The 22,272-nt window shown below is 35.4% G+C and overlaps 1 protein-coding gene across 1 annotated transcript; it reads right to left on the bottom strand.

Moving 5' to 3' along the window:
• Window positions 1-1,158: 1,158 nt before the first annotated feature.
• LOC132545435 (cyclin-dependent kinase 12-like) lies at window positions 1,159-22,271 on the bottom strand. The gene is made up of 10 exons (XM_060209120.1): window positions 21,068-22,271; window positions 10,789-11,784; window positions 10,106-10,282; window positions 9,495-9,631; window positions 8,660-8,830; window positions 6,572-6,761; window positions 5,938-6,099; window positions 5,398-5,592; window positions 4,905-5,036; window positions 1,159-4,590 (listed from the first exon to the last, which is right to left on the bottom strand). Exons 1-10 carry the CDS (start codon window positions 21,826-21,828, stop codon window positions 2,982-2,984), a joined length of 4,530 nt encoding a protein of 1,509 aa, XP_060065103.1. The 5' UTR covers window positions 21,829-22,271; the 3' UTR covers window positions 1,159-2,981.
• Between the last annotated feature and the right edge of the window lies 1 nt (window position 22,272).

Genomic DNA, 22,272 nt, shown 5'->3' on the forward strand with positions numbered 1-22,272 from the left:
TTGTTGGCATTCATATGTATTACAGTACTATATATAAAGAATATCGGCCAACCTGGTTTCCTTTATAGATGGAATTACCTCCATTAGCTAAGTAACAATTTAAAAGATACTGTATAAACAAAATGAAATTACTATTCATATTCATTAATATATGTAATTATCGAGTAACACAAGAACTCATAGAGATGATACAAACTTAAGTCTTGAATCTTGTTGCTTATTTGGACCCTAACTTGACCAAGTCATTCTCAGCTTTATTGAATTAATCATAAAACATTTAAAAGTTTGATCGATTTTTTTCCCTTATATCAACTGTGAATACATGTAATATCAAATTTCTTTGTTTTTTTTTTCAATAATTCTGTGAATACACAATATATCAATTTTTTTTTCTTTCTTTCTTTCTCAATTATTTGTTTACCGCTCTGTGAACAACTTGGACTTACAAAAATACAAACACAATACATTTTGGTTGTCAAATTTACAAAAAAATCCAGCAACATACTGTGACAAACTATTTTTGGAAATACATTTGGGGGAATGAATGGATTTGACAACAATGATTACATTTTGGTTGTTATTTAAAAAATAGCATACTGTACAACAGGATCAAGCTAAGTACCACAAAATTTATTTGAAATATCAATGCTTTAAATTGGAAAAAAAAAGGGTTTTTGTTTTGGCTTTGTTTTGTTTTTGAAACAAACAGTATCCCAGTATACAGTTTAACATAAAATCTATGCACACATTTATACATAACATATATCACTTAAGTATCAACAGTAAAAGACATGGCAATATGGACAGCAAAATACAAGTAGCATTGTATCTGAATATTTGTAACAGTTCACAATCCAAATAAATACCAAGACATTAAATGAACAGAGAAACAGTAATGTATGCATTGTTCAAGTTTTGTAAACTGTTCTGAAGTATATATTCTGATGTCAATAACTTTTGCCATATTCATCTTAAATATGTTTTGATTTCCATCTCCCTTCCTTGACTTCAGAATGAAATAGTTCATCAAATATAGAATATTTGTATGAAAGACAAACTGTTAAATAATTTGATTCTTATTTTCATACTTTTAATTAAAAATTGAGCATGACACATTAAGTTGAATATGGCTTGAGAACAAAGAAAACACAAGGCAAGTTGAAGGGAAAGCATTTATTCACCATATCCACAAAAATTATTCATATCAAAGATTTGCAGTCCAAGGGAACTACATGTTGCACCTGAAACATGCATTTGTTGAATTAACCTGTTTATAAGAAACAATCTGAAAACTTGAATAAACCTACAAAACAGTGCTAGGATTTTTTTTCCTGCTATTTTTACAGCCGACATTAAAATAAACCATTTCAGAAAAAAAATCACTAAGAAAGAAATTTCATCTCTGACGAATAAATCATCAAAATTATCTTAATGCCTGTCCATCACATTGTTATTGACCTGCCTAAACACTACATATGTTCTCAATATTTTTTTCTTTTTGGTATGAACACTTAGAAATTAACATATTGCATGATCAAGTGACATGTGAATTATGTATATTGTGAAAACTAAGGCTGAAAAATAAAACAAATATCTCTCTTTCAAGCTTGTCCTACATGTTAATGAAAATTGACCCTCTGGTCAATCAATTTACAAGACTTTTGCAAAAGATCTGATACATGTACATGTTCTGGAAAATATGATGTGCTATTTTCAATGTATAACATTAACTTTCAATATTTCTGTGAAGGATCATAAGTTATTTTCAAGATAATATGATACCACTATGTATTTAACAATCCAAGCAAGTGGGATACATTATACAATGTTTCCATATATTTCCGTAGTTTTTAACAAAACCAGATGTACACTATAATTAATCACTATCATTTATACACATTATCAAGATTTGCTTCCCTTAATGTTCAGAAGTCCTGATATTCAATAATAAAATATAAATGTTGACAGACTTGGGAAACCACTGTTAACTTCTGTGAAATAGTCTTTACTGCAACCATGAACTCTTCCAGAATGTTTTCCCCCAGTTTTGCATCTTTAGATGAGTCAAGTACTTCAGAATGTCCAGCAAACAGAAACATACAATTCGAGGAAAATATCATTCTCAAACTGCTAATAACGGAAGTGTTCCAGTCTCAACCATGTTCATCACATCAAGTGATTTCTTTGCTGATGGAAAGAATAGCTTTCCAAGGTTGGTGAAGCTGCAGACACATGTCTACTGCCCAAAATGAGTCTTCCGTGACTCCGCCAAACCATAGATCCGAGGATGAAAATTATTATTACATATACAGCAGGTTATATTTACAATTCTATAGAAGACATACAAAACAAACCAATCAAATATTAATAATTAGCATATTTAAGTTTTAGAACTTTGATAATGATGGCATCTCACAGTATTTAAGAATCCAATGAATTGCATAATTGTAATGATCAAGTTTATGACTTTTAGCAATAATTATAGTATTTTAAATAAATGGATCTGCAGATTAGTAATTGATCGAAAGAAAAAAAGTCTAAAACAGCCAACTGCAAATGACAAATGAAACAAATTTACTATAAACTGATAATTTGTCATGACATGACTGCAAAGAAAAAGCTGTAAAAGTTACTACAAAAGTATATATACAGTACAGAAATCCTACTACACTTAAATAAAAATTTCACATGAACCTTTGACATTTGATGCCTAAAATATTTCTTTTGTAAAGCAGGAACTAAAATATCTAAAAGTGTCTTGTGATCAAAGCACTTACTATGCAAGATGGATAAATATTCTTCATTTTAACATCTTAGAAGTATTTTTAAATCTGATATACAGACATACTAATATAATTTTCTTGAATAATAATTCTGCAAGTGTTGTTTGTTATTTGAAAAATCTTCAACCTTTAACAACTGCTTTACTACATCTACCAACAAAAAGAACACCATTAAAACAAAAATAACTTTACATCAGTTTACCAGTTTCCTCTACCAGGTGGGAATGTGCCCCTTTGGCCCCCAGGATTCATTCTGTGTCCTCCGGAGTTGGATCCTCCTGGGATACCAGGCCCTTGACCAAGCAGTGATGGAGTTGTTGCTGGTTTATTCTTGAGTATACTCCTAGGTACACCACCTTGTTGTCTCCCATCACCATAGCCAGAAATGCCAAGTGACATCAAAGGCTTAGGTCCAGAAGACTGGGTCACCCCTGTGTTTGCCTGGCTTTGACTTTGACCTTTGAGCGTTCCAAATGCAGCACTTGCTGATGTTGGCCCTGATATAGAGGACTGGCCCATTATTGGGTATCCTCCCTGACTGTATGCATCATTGCTGCTGCGAGAATCGTCAGACCCATAGCCACTATATTGTTTCTGCATTCCTGTTGAAGTTGTAGATGGAAAGTTAGGAGTAGTAGGTGATCTGATCTTTGACCCCTGTTGCCTGTATGAGTCAATTAATCCCTGCTCAGTCATCAGCTGAGAGGACACAGTTGAATCAGTGCTGCTGATTGGAAAATTTCTGACTCCATAGTTCTGATCACTCGAGTCGGAATGGTAGTATCCCTCTGACTGAGAAGTATAGGGGTCTACCCCTCTATTGCCAAGTTCACTGCCCCCAACAGCTACCCTGATACCCTGCTGGGACAGAAGTTGTGCAAGGGCTGCTTTTACACCAGCATTACTGCTATTTCCCTCCTGGTCTCCTGTAGCAGCAGGTTCAGCTGGGACTCCATAAGCTGCAGCAGGGTAAGGGTCCTGTACACTCTCCATGGGATATCTATAGTTGTCCATGGACTGGCCATCCCCTGCCTGGTGGTAGTCTGGGTAGCTCCCACCTATGGCTGGATCAGTGTATGTTTGAGATGTCTGGTCATCTCCACTCAGACCAAGCCCTGGTAAGGTATCTGTGGCTTTGACCTCTTCAGTAACCTCCTCTGACGAGTCCTTGGTGACATGCTTAGCCATGCTTGCAGCCAACATCAGCTGTTTACCAAGGTTGTCCATCAGCTGCATGGTCTGCTCATCAAGCTTCATATTCATGTTTTTGGCCACCGTGTCCACAGACAGGCCTTGCTGCAGCATAGACACCATTTTTGTGAGTTGGTTCTGTGGATCAACTGCAGGGATAGAGCTACTACCTCTTCCCTCAACATCATCACCATCATGGCTTTGTCCTTTGTGATGACTTCCATGAATGTCCAACTTACTGTCACCATCCTTAGAAGCCTTGTCCATAGATTGGTCAATTCCAGGGATTGGAACCACATTCTTTCTGGCTGAAGATGAAGATGATGCTGATGAAGATGAATGTCCAGTCATATGCGACACAACTGACTGAGAAGAACTGGCACTGTTAGAACTCTTGGTTACAGCTTTGGTTGGTACTACACTATCTGCTGACGATGATTTAGATGTATCTATGTGTACTTTCCCTGAAGATGATCCTGATTTGTAGTTACTCACACTAGACTTCTGAGGGGTGATATTTTTTGATCCAGTCTCCAATTCCTTGAGCTTTGCTTCTTTTATGCTTTTCTTTCTATTTTTGCACCACATTTCATGGCAATCTTGGTCCTTGGGTAAGCTAAAACAACAAATATATCACAACAAATTGAACTAGCTTGTACAACTATGTTATGAAAAATGAGACCTTGAAATGAATATAGTGACAAAAAGAATAGCAAAGAAAGCTATAATCATTATTCTCAAATGGGTCTTCATGATTTTTCAAAACATTTACAGCCACTTTTATGGTAGTCTAGGTAATAGACAATAAAGGCAATTCTTAATCTCCGATTCTAAACAATGTCATCAAACTTTTATTGAAGTGTCTCTTTGATCTTTGATCTTGTAAATCAAACAAAAATGGAGTCAAATAAAATGTCAAACTATACTTACTCAGGTGGAGTGATTTTGTGACATTCTATATCCCTGAGCCAAGGACACACCAAGGCTTGCTCGGCTGTCACTCTCCTGCCAGGATCCAGCTCCAACATCTGGTCCATTAAGTCAAGAGCATGCTTAGGCAGGCTGTAGTATAGAATAGGCCATGTTTAGAATGAAAGTGTACAAGAAGAAAACTGTGAGTTGCATACAGCAGTTTTATTATTCATCTCTTTGTTCTCTGGCTAAAATTTGCAAAGAATGAAAGATAAGGGAAAGATTTAAGTATATAATATTGATTCAATGTGAATCTAACACTGGGTGTAAATGAACCTATGCAAACGTGTCCATGTATTCTATATTACTTATCTTTCTGGCTTTACAAATGACAACAAAAAATTTACCAGTTTAATGCAATTATTTCAACAATTAAACTTGGATGAATTTGTACTGAAGTCAGAATTGATTTATAAAGCAAGACACTATTCATAAGTATCAAAAAGCTTACAATGAAAATTCCTCCCTCAGTCGTCGGCGATATTGCTTTTTGGGTTTGAATGTGTGAAAGAGTGGCAGTTTGATAACCTCCGGCCACACCGCCGGACATGGAGAACCACACGTCTTGCTAATTAGCTCAAGCTGGTTTTGCTCAGTCTGAGCTTGGAATATAGGTTTCCTTGTGAACAGTTCTCCTAGAATACATCTGCAATCATTCAACAGAAGAATGGTTAGAATACATAGAATTATAGCATCATTGTTATTTATGTATATTTCAAGTTTCAGCACAATATCTTAGCTTCTAAAGTTATAGGTTGGGAAACATTTCAATGAAAATTGCATACTTAAATTTCACCTTTAACCTTGGGGTGAAGGTCAAAGGAACTTAATTTTAGAGGGTACATACTGCCATGGAAAACAGAAAAGGCAACTTGAATTATAAATGGCTCATGTCTATTTAATACATACTGTATATTATTTCTGATGCTTGAATATGGGCCAAAATGTCATGATTTTTTAATACTTGAAAAAAATCAGTTAAAATACATACCCTATACTCCACACATCAATTGCAGGCCCATATCTCTCCTCGCCAAGGAGGAGTTCTGGCGGCCTGTACCAAAGTGTAATCACTTTGTTTGTGTACAGCCTGTCTTTGTCATCTGCATGGTACAAGCGTGCTAATCCCCAGTCAGCCAGTTTAATCTGGCCTCTGTAAAATCAGGCAATGATTTAACTACATATACAAGTGACAATACAACCCAGTTTTTAACATCAAAACACCACTGTGCATTTTTAAGGCAAAATGCCCATTGGGCCATTATCACTTCTATGTCTATTGATTCCCAGAGGATTAAAATATCAATACTGACCTATACGTTATGTCTCGTAAAAATGTCAAGATTCCTTCACTCGTATAGAAGTAGTTAGTTGTAGATGAACAAGTATATTACTCTCTGTTTGGCTCTGCCTATTGGTCCCATATCTTACATGCAACACACAATTATTTTACCACAACACTTAAGCACTTGTCTTACAAATACTTCTCTGTTATATCAAATCTTTGATTGGGAACCACAATACATTTCAACCAGTATGGCAATGTTTCTCACAAGTTCCATGCATTTCATATTCTTCATCACAAACCTTTCAGTATGAATTAGTAACTACACATGACAACTCACCTGTTATTGAGTAGAATGTTTGAACACTTAATATCTCTATGTAAAAAGTTCTTGTTATGACAATATTTCAAACCGTCCAACAACTGCTTCATAAACGACGCGATATGTTCTTCTTTGAAATTACACATGCCGGATTCCAGCAACCCCATTAGGTCATGGTCCATATACTCGAACACAAGATAGAAAGCACCTGTAAAATATAAATGCATGAACGATTAAATCAAAATAGAAATAGGCATCAAAAATATATGTTTACAGAAGCAACAAACAATAAATTTGCTTACTTGTTAATAATGTAGTCTCCATCCGAACCATTTGTATCATTTCTCAGAGAAACAGTGGTGTGAAACAGAGACCAATTTTTATAGCTGACCATTCAATACACCCAATAACATTACTTGGGCATAAAGCGGGGTCAGCCAACTACACCACACCAACATTTCTGTAATATGTAGAGGATATTCCTGTGTCCTACCTCCGGCCCTATTTATCTTAACCTAAAGGATATAGCGCCAGATTCAACAACATTTCTGATATAACGAATCAAAGCCTCCTGTCCTATCTAAATCTAGTCATGGTTAAAACTCAGTCAGTCATTTGTAAATCAAAGCTGCTACATACACTCCAATGTAAATAGAAACACAGGGGTCTTTAAATTGTCCCAAGACTTTATATATAAACATAACTTTTTTTTTTCAGATCTTAATTTCCACACCATTATTTGTCAATGCTTTATCATGTGTAAATGTTTGAAAAATTGCAGTTATCAACTCACTGTCACAGATGTAAATTACTATTCTTGTATGTAAACTTCCCTTATATTTTGAGTGAATTTGAGGCCTTAATTAGGAACTTAAGCAATGATTTATGAATCAAGAGAAAAGACAACATTACTATCATTTTCAGGGTTACCCCTTGGACCCTTAAATTCTATGGAAATACAAGTCAAGGGACTCAAATCACATGTGATACAGATTAAAACTGTATCAATTTTGATATTTCCATTAAAAGAATAGACTCCTGGTATATTTCACAGGGAACTGTTATTGACATCTTTACCTGGACACATTTGTGAACAGATGTCTTATATTGTTTCCTCTATCCGAACCAATTGTTTCATTCTCAGAGAAACAGTGGTGTGAAATAGAGAAATAGTTACTTTAGCTGACCATTCAATACAACCAATAACATTACTTGGGCATAAAGCGGGGTCAGCGTCTTTACAAGTAGGCCTTTTCATGACCACAGATCTGAAACCAAGCTTTAACTGGAAATGTGACAGTCACATTTAAAAAACACAAAGTTATCTCACTGATGTTGATGAAAGGAAACTTAATCTAGAGAAAGAACAAACACTGTAAACCTTCAGACATATTTGCAAAGTTTCATGATGTGTGCTTCTGTATTAATGTCTAAAAAACACAAAGTTATCTCACTGATGTTGATGAAAGGAAACTTAATCTAGAGAAAGAACAAACTACAAGATAAAGTTTGTTTTGAAAGTAGTGAAAAAGCAACACATTAAACCTCTGTTCATCGGTTTTTTTTGTTGACATATTTGCTTCTAGAATGTACCGAGGAGAGAAATTGTTAGATAATCATACTAAATACAGTCAATTATAACTTCAAAGGGTCAAGTGTTTTTTTCAGATTAGGTCATCTAAACCATATCTCCCAAACTATCCATCTATTACAGCCTTGATGAAGGTTCTTAGTTTAAAACTTAAAACTCTGCTTTCAGTTACAAAACTAAAATCTTTTTATGATTTCAGGTCACGGTAGTTACAAAACTAAAATCTTTTTATGATTTCAGGTCACGGTAGTTACAAAACTGAAATCTTTTAATGATTTCAGGTCATGGTAGTTACAAAACTAAAATCTTTATAACACTATCATTAATTTAGTATACTCTAATTCACTGATCAACCCTCAAGAACCTTGTGCTTTACTCTTTATCATCAACTGCAAATGTTCTGGAAAAACACTGAATATCTTCATATCCCACACAATCTTCCTCTGTGATCCATACTTTTTCAACTAGCTGGTGCCGACATCTCTGCAATGAGTTATCACAAGGAAGGAACTAACCTTTATCTTTTTTGAAGTCTAGAGCATCCTGCTTATCAGTGACAATTTCCTTCAAATTCACAATATTTGGATGGTTCAGCTGTCGCAGGATCTTGATTTCCCGGACTGCAGTTATGGGGAAACCTTCCTTCTCATTCTCCAGACGTACCTTCTTCAGAGCCACTAGTTCATCTGAAATGCAAAACCATTAAGTTAGCCTCCAAATCTTTTAAAAGATAACACAACATGTAAAACAAATTAAGAGACTAAGAACAAAAATTTCCTTTTATCCAAATATCTAATGCACAAACACCAATCTTCTGGTTCTGTTATTTGTTTCAAATCTTAATGTCAAGTATTTATATGGCAATTCTTTGGAGGTCTTGCTATAGTCTTCCTTACAGAGATAAGAAAGTGGGATGCCAGTATTATGTCACTAACAGCCAATTCTAAACCATTTTCACAAGTTTACACTATCAAGTCAGGAAAGCCTGAAGAATTCAGCTTTGGTATTATATTTGGATTTCTAACTCCAGCAATGTGCAAGTGACTCTAAAAAATTATCAACAAAGTTTAGGACTTTTTATTTTCAGTGTTTATTTTTTACACGAAATTTCGGAGATCCCTGGCCAGAAAAAATTGATAACTAAAAACATCAATACAAAGGAAATGCTATACAAACTCAAAACATTAAATGCTTCACTATTTTTTTCCTCAAGAAAGTAACACAGATCACAATAAACTTGAAAATCTTTTAGCTAAAACCTCATTTCATTCATTTTTCTGAATTTAAGCTTTGATTAGAATCTATGGAAAAATTCTGAATGAAATGTGGAGGATTCCTTTAACAACTCACCAGTGAAAGTGTCCTTGGCCTTGTACACTAGACCATATGTGCCTTCCCCGATGATCTCTATGGTTTTAAACAGGTCCACACAACGCTCTCCCCAGTCACCCTTTGATCGCTCATCATTTCTTCTTTGTAGACATAGTCTGAAAATGAAAACGAGAAAAAACCAATGTGATATTTCAACTTCAACAACTAACAAGATTCCATCATTTTAGTATCACCTTATGTAATTGCAAAGGAGTGAAATGGGTAAAATCGGAGACACAAAGTTAAGTCTTCCTTCATACAGGCATTGATTAAACCAAACAAGATTTCCATGTTTATCGGAGACGGTAAATTTTTTACCTAAAATCAAAGTTGGCCTTATCATGTCTGGTGGTCAAATAAAAACTCACTTTGCACATGAAGGACCACTGAAAACCTGTGTTTAAAAGCATTATACACATGTTTCAGCATATTTTAAAGCCAAAAAATCTATCAAATTTTGAAATCATTAAACCTGCAAAAGATTGGCACCAGAATGTTTTTCATCATATTTGCAAATTACCATGCGTATAACAGTTTACAGACAGGACAAGCTTGTGAGCTAGAAATCAAAGTTGCCCTTGTACACTTACTTTGGGCGCTTGAACTTGCCAGAGCTTGATGTTTCGCGTTTAATCTCAGGTTCTGGTTCATGGTCTACTTCATAGTCCATCTCTGGTTCATCCATCATAGGGGGCATTGGAAGGTCGGTGATTCGCCTCTGTCGTGGGTAAACCTCCTCCTTTGGCAAGCTGGTTGGTGCATTATCACTACAACAGCAAGCTAAATTTTCAAATCTGCACTCACAGATTTCCCCACCATACACCATGTCAGTTAACAATGACATGACTGACAAAACTGAGTATACAAAATATGATAAAATCCTCACTGTGCACCTTAACTCTATTTGATATACTAATATGCATAAAGCACAAACCAATATTTTCATTACAATAATTTAAGAATTTCAATCACAATCAAATATTAATAGAACATCATTACAGTTACAATAAAAGAATTGTTTGTGGGACATCGTTTTTAGCATTAACCATCAAAATTACCAAAAGTTTCATATATACAAGCAATGAACAAAAGGCCATAACTCTGTATATAAATAGTGTACGATCCAATTTCAGTTACTATTCACTATCACAAAATGTGTTCATATTCAAAATTGGGCAATTACAAGCAACATATACATTGCATAAGATAGGATACAACAACCAGAAAGATTTTTTAACAAGTATATTGATATATATAATAGCTGTAAACTGACCTGTATGGGCTATCACTGTCATACTCCTCTTCTGGGGACACCTGAGGTAGAGGAAGGCGAGGTAAAGTAGGAAAGTCTATTGCACTGCGTCTGTCACCTCTGCCACTGTACTGATTGATAATCTGCCTATCATAACTAGAATCTCGACTTTCACGTCCTTCTCCGCGACGTTCAGGCACTTCACCTCTATGGTCCGGTACCTCACCACGACGATCAGGTACATCACCATGATGATCGTGTATTTCACCGCGACGATCAGATACATCACCTCTACGATCTGAAATGTCACCACGCCTATCTAGCACCTCTCCTCGATGGTCCCGCTCAGGACCATGTCCACGACGATCATCACGATTAAATCCATGATCATGATTGTGATCATGGTCATGATGATCATTTAAATTATCAAGGTCAATGATTTCCCTTTTGGCATTATCAACTTTCACAACAATCTTGTCCTCCATTTGTGCTATTACTCTGTTTTTTCTTTGAGGAGGTAAGCCTGGTGGGGGAGGTGGAGGAGTTGGTGATGCTTTCATAGCATGCTGCTTCTTTAGATAATCTTGCTGCCTATAATCTTGTTTCACACTACGCTGACCACTTTCCACTTTTGTGATAATGATATTGTCTTTTCCATCTAATGGAGAATCACGATACAAAGTCCTTTCTTTTGATTCCCGTGGCTCTCTTGGTTCTCTACCCTTGGCTGCCAGAGCAGCCGCTTCTTTTGCTTCACGTGCACGCCGATGCTTGCTGAGCTCAGCTGCAAGACTTGTGGCATATTTAACAGTGGAATGACTTATTTTATTGCTAGAAGAATAGGAATGTCCTCTTGGAGGACTATGCTCAACAGGTGAACGAGAATGTCTTGAACGAGAGTGTCGATTTCGTGATCGAGACTGATCCCTCCGAGATCGACTTCGAGGACTTGGTGATCTTGATTTTGACCTATTTTTATATTTTTCATGTCTGGAGTATTTGTCTTTGTAGTGAGCACTGAAAGTAAATAAGAATACTTTAATGACCATGATACAACACAAAATGCAAATGTTCATAAATCTAAATCGACCATGAAACCATTTCACTTGAAACAATTTTTCACAAATATTGTAATGGTCAGGATCAATAGAATCTCTCTCCCCTCAGAGCTGAAATGATATATGGGATTTCAACTCAAAGATTATTATGTTATCAAGCAAAAGGCTTGCAAGACAACTTAATAATCTTTTAACAAGATAACTTAAAAAGAATTTTTCAGCTTCTTGAGGGAAGGTAATAAAGCTGACAAACATGTGGCTCTAAATACCAATTCATAGCCACAATTTTGTCATTTTTGATTGATAACACCATTTAAGTTATGGGTTTAATACAGTGATAATCCATTATCAATTAGTAATATTCATGAAGCTTTGATTATCACTCTTGCAAATTTGACTACTCCCCACCGCTAACATTAATAACAAATATGTAAGTGTAAGAACTCTATTTACTGAGGAAATATATAAATACATAAATGTAATGAGGTTCAACTTTATCGTCAATATGATGGTTGGAGTTGTAACATTAATTTAGCCGGTCTTGCACATGGGTTACACAAGCAACAGTGATTAGTTCCAATTAATAGAATCTTTAATTTAGATAATCATCACACATAATAATTGAGTTGCTAAGAGATCAGAACCACTTGTGTTACTTTCAAAGTTGTAAGTGAACCAGGTATACATAGTTAACCTGAACCTAATTTTTTACCATCGTCTTTTTGAAGAGTTTAACCATACAACTGAGGCAATGTCAATGTTATTCATTTCAAAAAGGTTCCAATTGATACAAAACTTGAGACTTTTGTGTAGATTCATCTCTGCTGTAATGCTCAGGAGTGAATATGAAGTAAAACTGTCCAGAGAATCATGAGATATGTAGTACACAATTGTAAGGGGTTTTATTTGAGAAATTGTCACAGGTGACCTTTGACCTTAAAATTTGACTGATGACCCCCAAGGATATATATAGATCTTCGTGGGGTGATGTTCTGATATGATGAACCAAACTCCTGGTAATTTAACATGACTATAGGCATTTGGTTACTCAAAATCTTAAAAAGTCATAGTATCACATTTTGACCTTGCCAGTCTTTGTCCTAGCATGCTACTAGTCAAATATTATGTCACCTAAGCTTTTGGTGAGAAGAAATCATTTTTATCAATGCACATGCAAAATGGTACATTCAAATTATTCATTATGAATAATCTATACCAAAACATTCAGTGTATAAAGCAAAGTTTATGCCTGTTGATTTGGAATGATAAATCTACATGCTTGTCCTGTACTCCTAGAATTTCTGGACATACCTGGTACTTGAATTTTACATAGGACTGGTTGTTATTAACAAGAAAGTTTAAAAAGGACAAAAATGAATTGTAGATTGAACAATGAACATGATAGTATCAAGTGGTCAATTGACCATGACTAGGGTTAGCATTGTAATTATTAGCCAAGCTTATCTCAAAAATAAAATATAAGATGCTTACAACAATTCAGATAAACTGTTCTAACATGAAAAAACAAAAGGCCCAATGGGTCTGTGTGACTCACATGGTGTACAAGGTTTAATTTTCAATATTACCTAGTAACATCATAGTCATATCATTGAGATCAAATCTAACTTAAAATCTAATAAACCTTTTGTGACTATATATAAGCTTCTGTACATTTTTGTCGCAAATGAGCCCAAGTCCACTTATTTCTTTTTTTAAGTTTGATACTATATCCTAAATTTTACATTAAAATCTCACTAGAGCTTAACTTCCTGCTCATGCAGGCAATATGGCTGCTGTCTTTACTATGTGTAAAGATAGGAGATTTTTACCCAACACAAAATCTTAGACTGCAAAAAAAGTGAAACAAAAAAATGGTGTGCTTCACAGTGTAAATAAACAGCATTTTCACATTAGTGATATATACAGTCGAACAGAACATTTATCTGTATTCTAGTACAGGTATTTTCACATCGGAACAAAATTTCACAAATTTCAACAAAGAATGGCTGTGCTACCTGACAATGGGATTATGATGGTCTGCTATTATTGGCTCTGTGTTACAAGGTAAATTAAACATGGACACAGATTAGAATCTAATTGCTTACTTACAAGTCATGATATTTAATCAAAGATAATGCGACATTGTAGGATGTTCACCACCGCCATTGTTGTAATGATTACTAAGTTAGGTCTTATTTATAGAATTTTAAAACAAAATGTCGCTTTTCAGTTTGAAGTTTAAAAGCATGAGAATCATGGTAATTCATCTCTCAATCATGTGTTCTTTGTTTGATTCAGACTAGCCCTCATCAGAACATCAGCAAACACTCTTGTAATATTATGACCTCAAACAAACACCATATCTCTAGAAATTATGCTACAGAATATTTGCATTGAAAATGGAAAAATGAAAATTTGAAAAAATATGACCAAAATTGTTACATGCAGAAAAAAACAGTTGAAGAAATTCCAAGGTTCTTGGAAAAGTGAATTTAAAGGACTGTATTATGAAGATGAAACAAACAGATGAAGATGGAGATACGGTGGTGACAGAGGCTGATACTTTCTGCCCCTATTCCAGCGTTAGCGATGGCAGCTTATCAAGTGTGATGTATTCTGGTATATGTAGACTTTACAAAACTTTAGCAGAGGAGCCAAACTCAATGTTCACTGATAAATACCTGTAATTTACTGCAGTGTATTGTTGTGATTACTTATTGTGTTCAATAATTGTCAAACATATCTAAAACACACAATTTAAACTTAAAAGTTATCAATTGGGACAAATAACTTCTTCTTTCCGACAAGTGGATTTATTTGTAACTTTACAAGTACAGAAAAAAGTTTATGTCGACCCCTGGCCAGGTTGTTTACACTGACAACCAAATGGCAGACTCCTATTCTACTTTTGATTTTTTAGGATTAAAGCAAGAATTAAACTATTAAATATATTTGATAGAGTGCTATTTATTGCCAAAATAAAACAAGAATGAAATATGTTTAAAGTGTTGTGGCACTCAAATTGCCCTTGGGTGTAGAGTGTCACCTGGGTAAAGGGGATAAGTGTGGCTCATGTTTCAACCTGGGTGTGTCAACAATATCATCCAATGTCAGCGAATCAAGTATAAGGGATTATTACATGACAAGTGTGAAAGTTTACAGCTGGACAGAGTAGTGATGACCAGTCTGTTACATATTGGCTACATTCTAGGTAATACAGGCTAACAGGATATAGTTATTGTTAGGGTTGACTATTGAGGTCAAACCAGCTACCACGATAGTAGTGCAATAGTAAAATTAATATTTTATAGTAGTAATAGTATCGCAAATTACTATATCAGGGCTCTCAATCTGCCAGATTTGGGGCCAAATACCCAATGCAAAATAGTATCTTTTTTTCAAAATGTAGACCCGAAGTTTTCCCAATTCTAATGAAAACACCATTATTTTCCCCAATTCTAAGGGCCCCGGGCCCCAGTCCCAAAATGGGGTGTGAGAGCCCTGTATATGCAATACTTATTGTATCCTGTTAGCCTGTATTACCTAGAATGTAGCCAATATGTAACAGACTAGACTTAAAATGCTATGTTCCCTCATGCTGTTTATCGAAATAGGTCATTTCAAGGATTGGTCTAAAACATGGACTCAGAGTTAAAGAGGTTAGTACCTCCTCTACTTAGGTTTGTAAATTTTAATATATAATATTGGAAACAATATAAATTCTCTTCAATGTAACAACTTGTGCTGAAAATTCTGTAAAGATTCTAAATCTGTGATAGTGCTTGTTCTTGTATTTAGCACTACCCTGATTGAAGTCCCAAAGACACTTTCATAAATAAACAAATGCTTGCAGCCAAATGGCATTATCTCAGTAAACAATCTTGCTTTGAAGCAACATTTTTGTTTAGTTATAAAACTATTGTTGATAATCGATACTTAAGCAAACTATTATCGACTTGAAAATATGCTATAAACCTATTGCTATCAAGAGCAAAGCTATCATAAGATAGAGTAACTCAACCTATTATCATACCACTAGTATGTGTTGTACCAGCAACCAGTCAGATTTTGACGAAGACTTGTTTATTTTTCAGATGATGTAGCTAATAAAAAATCACAAGCTAATTATCAATTTAAAATACATTGTTTGACTTGTGTTGTTTTAACTAATTAGAGACACAAAGATTTGCTGTATATTTAGTATGTGACATAATTGAAACTACTGTTTGTAACCACCAACGGCAACAAATGCTCCAGAGAAAAGTGTATACATTTTGTGTGTATGACTGAAACAAAAGCATTTTCATGCCAAACTTACAATGTGCACTAGAACTAAAATTCAATCCTAATTAAGGCAAAGTTGCCATGTATGGTTACAGACTGAATGTTGTAAAAAGTGCTCATTCAAGTTTACTGCTACCTATATACCAATATTGATATATATACAAAGTACTTACTGTAGACTATGAGGACATTTGATCAATTGAATTTGCAGAAGAAATATTGATTATGACGTTAACTTCCAGTACATGACATTGAATGTCACAGCATCTGATAAGAACTTGCCCACAACTGTTTCAGCATGTCAGTCACTACACAGTACGCCCAATCCTATAACGCCAAGTTCGAAACAACCCTTGAACTTTTCCTTCTCATACAAAACATTGAACGATCATCAAAACAGACACATGCACAAATATCAGCATCCACTAGCCTGCAAAGAAATTTAACATCAAAGTACCCAATTTATCCTCATGTCAGCAAGGTAGCACCTAGGCCCACAGAAGGAGGAAAGGAAGTGAAGCTCAAAGTCAACCGATTTGTTATGGACTGCTGATACATATGCTCATGTATATTCTGGAAGCATATTCAGAAACAGACTCACTGATTCTGGAGTCATTTATCCTTCTGTTTCAAGAACTTTTAACATTTGTTCATTTGATTCACTTTCTGTGAAATGCACATGACGAAAACATCTGTACCTGTCCTCCATTAGACAGCTATTTATACAGATAAATCATACTTCTCTAATTTTCTAACATTTAGTTTTATTTCATGTTCTTAATAGGCAAAGCCTGAATAGTTGCCATTTGCTTTGTAATTGTCCTCATATCAAACGAACTACCATGTTATGTCTTTTTGCTTTGTATAAACATGCAAAAACAATCAAGTAAATTGCTTAATAATACTGAAAATTGTAATTTTATCATCATGATCGTATTACCAGGTCTGTGTTAATTATTTTTTTTAAAAAATCAATTTTAGGTCCAAGCTTGGGTGCTTTCACAGATTGTCTATGCACAAATAGAAGGTCTGACATTATTAACAGTTTACTAAACAATCTTTCCATCAATGTCTGTACTGTTAATATTAACAGAGGCCCTTGCATGCTGAACAAATTCTTATAGTCTCATATTATTTCTTCTTGTAAGATACACGAAGTCATTCATATCGTAAACAAGCAATGGCGATCATTCCAGAATTAGAACTATAACTCGATGACATATTGACTTAACTTGCATTATGGTTTCAAAGTAACCAAGAAAGTCCAGAAGATATTATTGCAATTTATATTAAAAGGTACGATTAATTAAATCCATGAGAATGTTACTTTAAATTTAATCTTCAAATAATCCTGTACACGATCCATTTCAGTCATACAGGTTAAGGGCAGATATTCCTAAAAAAACCCTGAACCATCTCTACTCCAATAATGTTTGAGGTTTTACAGAAGCACTTTGTAGTTGAAGTCAGCACAATAATGGAGGACAATAAAACAGCCTACCAGAGGCCTCTTATGTTATAGGAGTGGTATAGGAGTATACCATCTTGTACTGGTGTACTTTGACTTCTTTAAAAATTTTTTATCCTATCCTTTTTTTCCCCTCATGTAAGCTGCACCAATATATAAGCTGTATGCCCAACTCACAAGAAAAAAAGGTGTGCTTATAATCCTGAAAATACAGTAAATTGTGTCATAATGATATGTCCTGTCGCTATCAACAAGAGACCCATGGGCTTTAAAGGCCATCTGACTATAAAGACCTATATATGAAAGAGGCAAAATAGGCCTAAAAGAAAATCCTCATCTACTACTGCTTACATAGAAGACCATGTTGGCTCATCAAGATATTTTAAAATCCTCATCTACTACTGCTTACATAGAAGACCATGTTGCTTCATCAAGACATTTTCTGCAAACTTGAAATCATATTCTTTATACATGCACTACATCATTGCCATTACCAGGGTTTTCCATAATTTTGTTAGTAGTAGGCTGTGTAGTGAAAATAGGAGGCTGGCCTGCCGTGTACGTGTAGTCGTGTATGGAACATTATTACAAAACTGGATTGGTGTAGACGGCCAAATGATCAAAGTAGCCGGTCAAATTGGCCGGTGACCGGCTCTTATGGAAAACCCAGCATTACTCTGGACGTATTGCTTGTTGAAAAAGCAAGCTACAGGCCCAATATCAAGACACGTGATCTTTCAGTTATTGAGAAGAATTTGCTTAAGCATTTCAACATATTTGACTCCTATTGCCTTGAAAGTTGGTCCAATATCTGTACCCTTGGCCCTTTGGTTATTGAGAAGAAGTCATTTAAAAATTTTCACACATTTTACACCCGTGACCTTGAAATTGGGTCAATGTCATTCATATTAACAAAGATGGTAGCCCTAAATCCTAGCAGGCTACAGGCCTAATAGCATTCTGAGCCTTTCAGTAATTGAGAGGAAGTTGCTTCAGCATTTCAACACATTTGATTCCTGAGTGGGCCACTGTCCTTCTAATTAACAAGGGATGAAATCAACTTTCTGAATTTAAGAAATGATTCCCCACTGTCCATGTTTTAGACTAAATTTGGTTGAAATCCATTGAAGCATTAAGAAAGAGTAGCATTTTGAAGCAAAATATTGACTAACTTTCCCATTTTCAGCTGCGCCCATCCCCAGGTCCCTCGGGAACAAATCACGTTTCTGAATTAAAGATATGATTCTTCATTCTCAATGTTTTAAACCAAATTTGGTTGAAATTAATTCAAGCATTTGGAAAGAGTAGCATTTTGAAGAAAATTATTGACTAACTTTCCCATTTTAGTCCTGCCCATCCCCAGGTCCCTAGGGGTTGAATTGACCTCCTGCATTTCAGAAATAATTCTCCTCTCTCAATATTTCAAACTTAACTTGGTTGAAATGTATTCAAGCATTAAAAAGGAATAGCATTTTGAAGCAAAATATTGTTTTATTTTCCCTTTTGGGGCCCTGCCCCAAAGTCCCTAGGGGTCAAATCAACTGTCTGATTTTCAGTAATGTTTCCCCACTCTCAATGATGTTTCACACCAAATTTGGTTGAAATCCATTCAAGCATTCAAAAGGAATAGTGTTTTGGAAAAAAAAATATTGTCTTATTTTCTCTTTGGGGCGTAGCCTGAAAGTCCCTAGAGGTTGAATCAAATTTCTGAATTCAAGAAATAATTGCCTACCCTAACATAGGAATCAGGCCAAAGCCTGTTCAAATCAACCCCTCCTGAAAGGAGGAGCAGGGTTTTAAATCTAATTTCAGCACCTCCCTGTAAGGGTCCCTGTCCTCAACCCCAAGGGGTTGAATCAAAATTCTGAATCTAACAAATGATTACTCTAATCAAGTGATGCATCAGACCAAATTTGGTTGAAATCCATCAAGGTATGAAAGAAGAGTAGGGTTTTGAAGGAAAACTTTATGCATGACACAGGACAATGGACGAAGAACGATGACTATAATAAAAGAAACACAAAGGCAGTAATTAATGTATTTTGGTTATTGCAGTACAGATGCATATGTTAGTTAGACAAGTCATATGTCTCATAAATCCTCAACACCCATCCACACTGTTGAGCTGGTGTCAGTATACAGGTGAAAGCTCAGGTATTTAGCCAGTCTTTCAACCACATTTCAACCGCCTTCACAAGTGGGAGGGATCGAGAGCCCACACTATGTATGTTGCGTACCACAACACTTGATGTATGCATTTGTGCACACCATGAGTAAATGTGGTTACATTACTATCATATATGTGTCAAAGCAATAAAATGTTGTCAACCAAGTATTTCCACTCATTTCTCCCAATGACTTTGCTTCATAGCATATTTACATTAGTTGCCACTATGTGGGATCTATCTAGACTTGTGCTTGTAACCTATCGAAATATTGTGGAGTAACTGGACAAATTTTAGCCAAGATTTATCAACCTGGTTGATTGGTTTTAGCGCCCATTGTGATAAAGATATACAGTATGCACAGACCATACTCTATATGTAATACAACTGCACAAGACATAACATTTAACATCTTGTGTGTATCTTAATTGATCTTTTTTCAAATTATGGCTGGGATGTAATATGGACTCCGACTCTGAACTGGATTTAACAGGACACCAGAACTACACTTGGCCACAGGTGTATATAAAATCAGTCAAGAAAAAAATTCTTTATATATTATTTTGAAAATATTTCTAGATATGATTTATCATATGGCAATAAACAAAAACAGGTATCTTCATAGATCGGTACCCAAAACACTTTGTTGATTGCAAAATTGGTCTCCTGTACATGTTATGTACGTAAATTCCTGAAGTGTATAAATTTTATTTTGATGGCCTAAATTTGAAGTTATTAATGTTCATGGTAATAACTTATTTAAATTTATGTAAATTTTTCATGAATTTGGCAAGAAAATACATCATTCTCCACAATGAACAGTCTTAGACGTCCTGTTATATCCAGGAACTCAACATAAATCAGTTGTATTTTCTCCCATCATTTAAAACAAAACTATCTTCTCTTTTAATGGTCAGGATGCAACATCATTTAATGATGTGATATTTACTACGTCATGGTTTTTACTTTTCAAATTTTCAAAAATGGTTGTCTCATATGAACAAATTTTATGGCATGAAATTCTGACTCATCAAAATTATCATTCCATCGATGTATGATTTATAACTATCACAATGATGTAAACTTAATAAAACATTGCTTGAATGCCGACCCTAGATGGGGTCGCTTGAATGCCGACCCTAGATGGGGTCGCTTGAATTTGGCAATTTCATAAAGTGAGGAATTCTAAACATCGACCACGAGCAAGAAAAAATATAATCGTGGAATGATAGTCAGAACCCTTTGGACTATGTCCTGATTACTCAAAAGTCCTCAGGCTACAGTTAACCTATCCACATTGCATGAATATGATGAATGATTGTTACCTGTTTTTTTTCCTCGCCATATATGCCGGACTTGGTGAACGAGATCTGTAGCGTTTTCGTGGACTTTCCAAAGGACTATGGTCTCTATTAAATGATCCACTATAAGCACGTGGTGGATCAGCATACGCCTTGGGTGGATTATAAGCTTTCGGGGGCATATTATATGCCTTTGGTGTAGGAACACTGTTGCCACCAGAATAGTTTTTTGGATGGTCCTTTGGCACTTGGAGTTCTTGTGGCGACAGTGGTCTTTTCTTTTGGTGTTTCCTGCTTGAACTTCGCATGGGCGGATGTGATGGACTAGACGGTTCACGTATGTTATTTGGAGACATACTCGGGCTCCTTTCAGGTAAATATCCCCTCATGTTGGACCCAGGAGACATGGACCTTTTCGATGCATCCCTACTACTATTATTACTATGAACACGATTTACAGGCGAAGCTGGTCCATTATTGGAAATGTCAGAGTCTGAACTAATGTCATCATACGCTACAATTGATTTATTTTTCAATTCCAGTGGTATCCGTAAATTTTCCTGAGAATGCCTTTCGCTCTTTTCTTTCGATTTTTTATGGGATTTCTGCTTTTGTTTCTTCCGCTTTTTGCCGGAACTTGAAGACTGAGATTGTTGAGTTTGTGATGGCTGAGATGGACCATGGTGTCCTGGAATGTCTTGTCCTCTATTCACTAAATGTCGATACGATCTTGCATCAAATTCATCAAAAAACGATTGGGATTGATTCGTAGGTTTCCTTGGCATTATGTTGAAACCAGTTACGCACACATGGTGTTTTGTCTTTAGAGTTATCTCCTCATATTATCCACGTCGCAATGAAATCCACACTAGATGTCACTTTACACAACGCATTTTGGCAATATTACATTAAATAACTCACTTTTAGTCCATTGCTGTGGTGATATATGAATATTTCTGGTTCTTGTTTCAAATCGCCTTTCCTTTCGACGGAATCACCGTCAGCGGTTTCCCCAAACGCTGATGTGTACGACCCGTGTATTGCAGGCCTACCACTTGGTTACAAGTCAGCTGGTCAGGAAAACTCTTCGATATTACGTAAAGTTGATAGTTTTGATATAAAATTTTACGAGATTCCCAAATTTTGATTATTTAATTATTCGACCATGACTAGTTTTAGGTTTGATGCATTCTGAACGGCGTTAAAAATAGTGGATTTTGATGGTACTA

The sequence above is a fragment of the Ylistrum balloti genome, unplaced genomic scaffold, assembly GCF_031769215.1.
Source record: "Ylistrum balloti isolate Yb309-2 unplaced genomic scaffold, AGI_CSIRO_Ybal_v1 Utg369848, whole genome shotgun sequence".
In the NCBI taxonomy this organism is placed as follows: domain Eukaryota; kingdom Metazoa; phylum Mollusca; class Bivalvia; order Pectinida; family Pectinidae; genus Ylistrum; species Ylistrum balloti.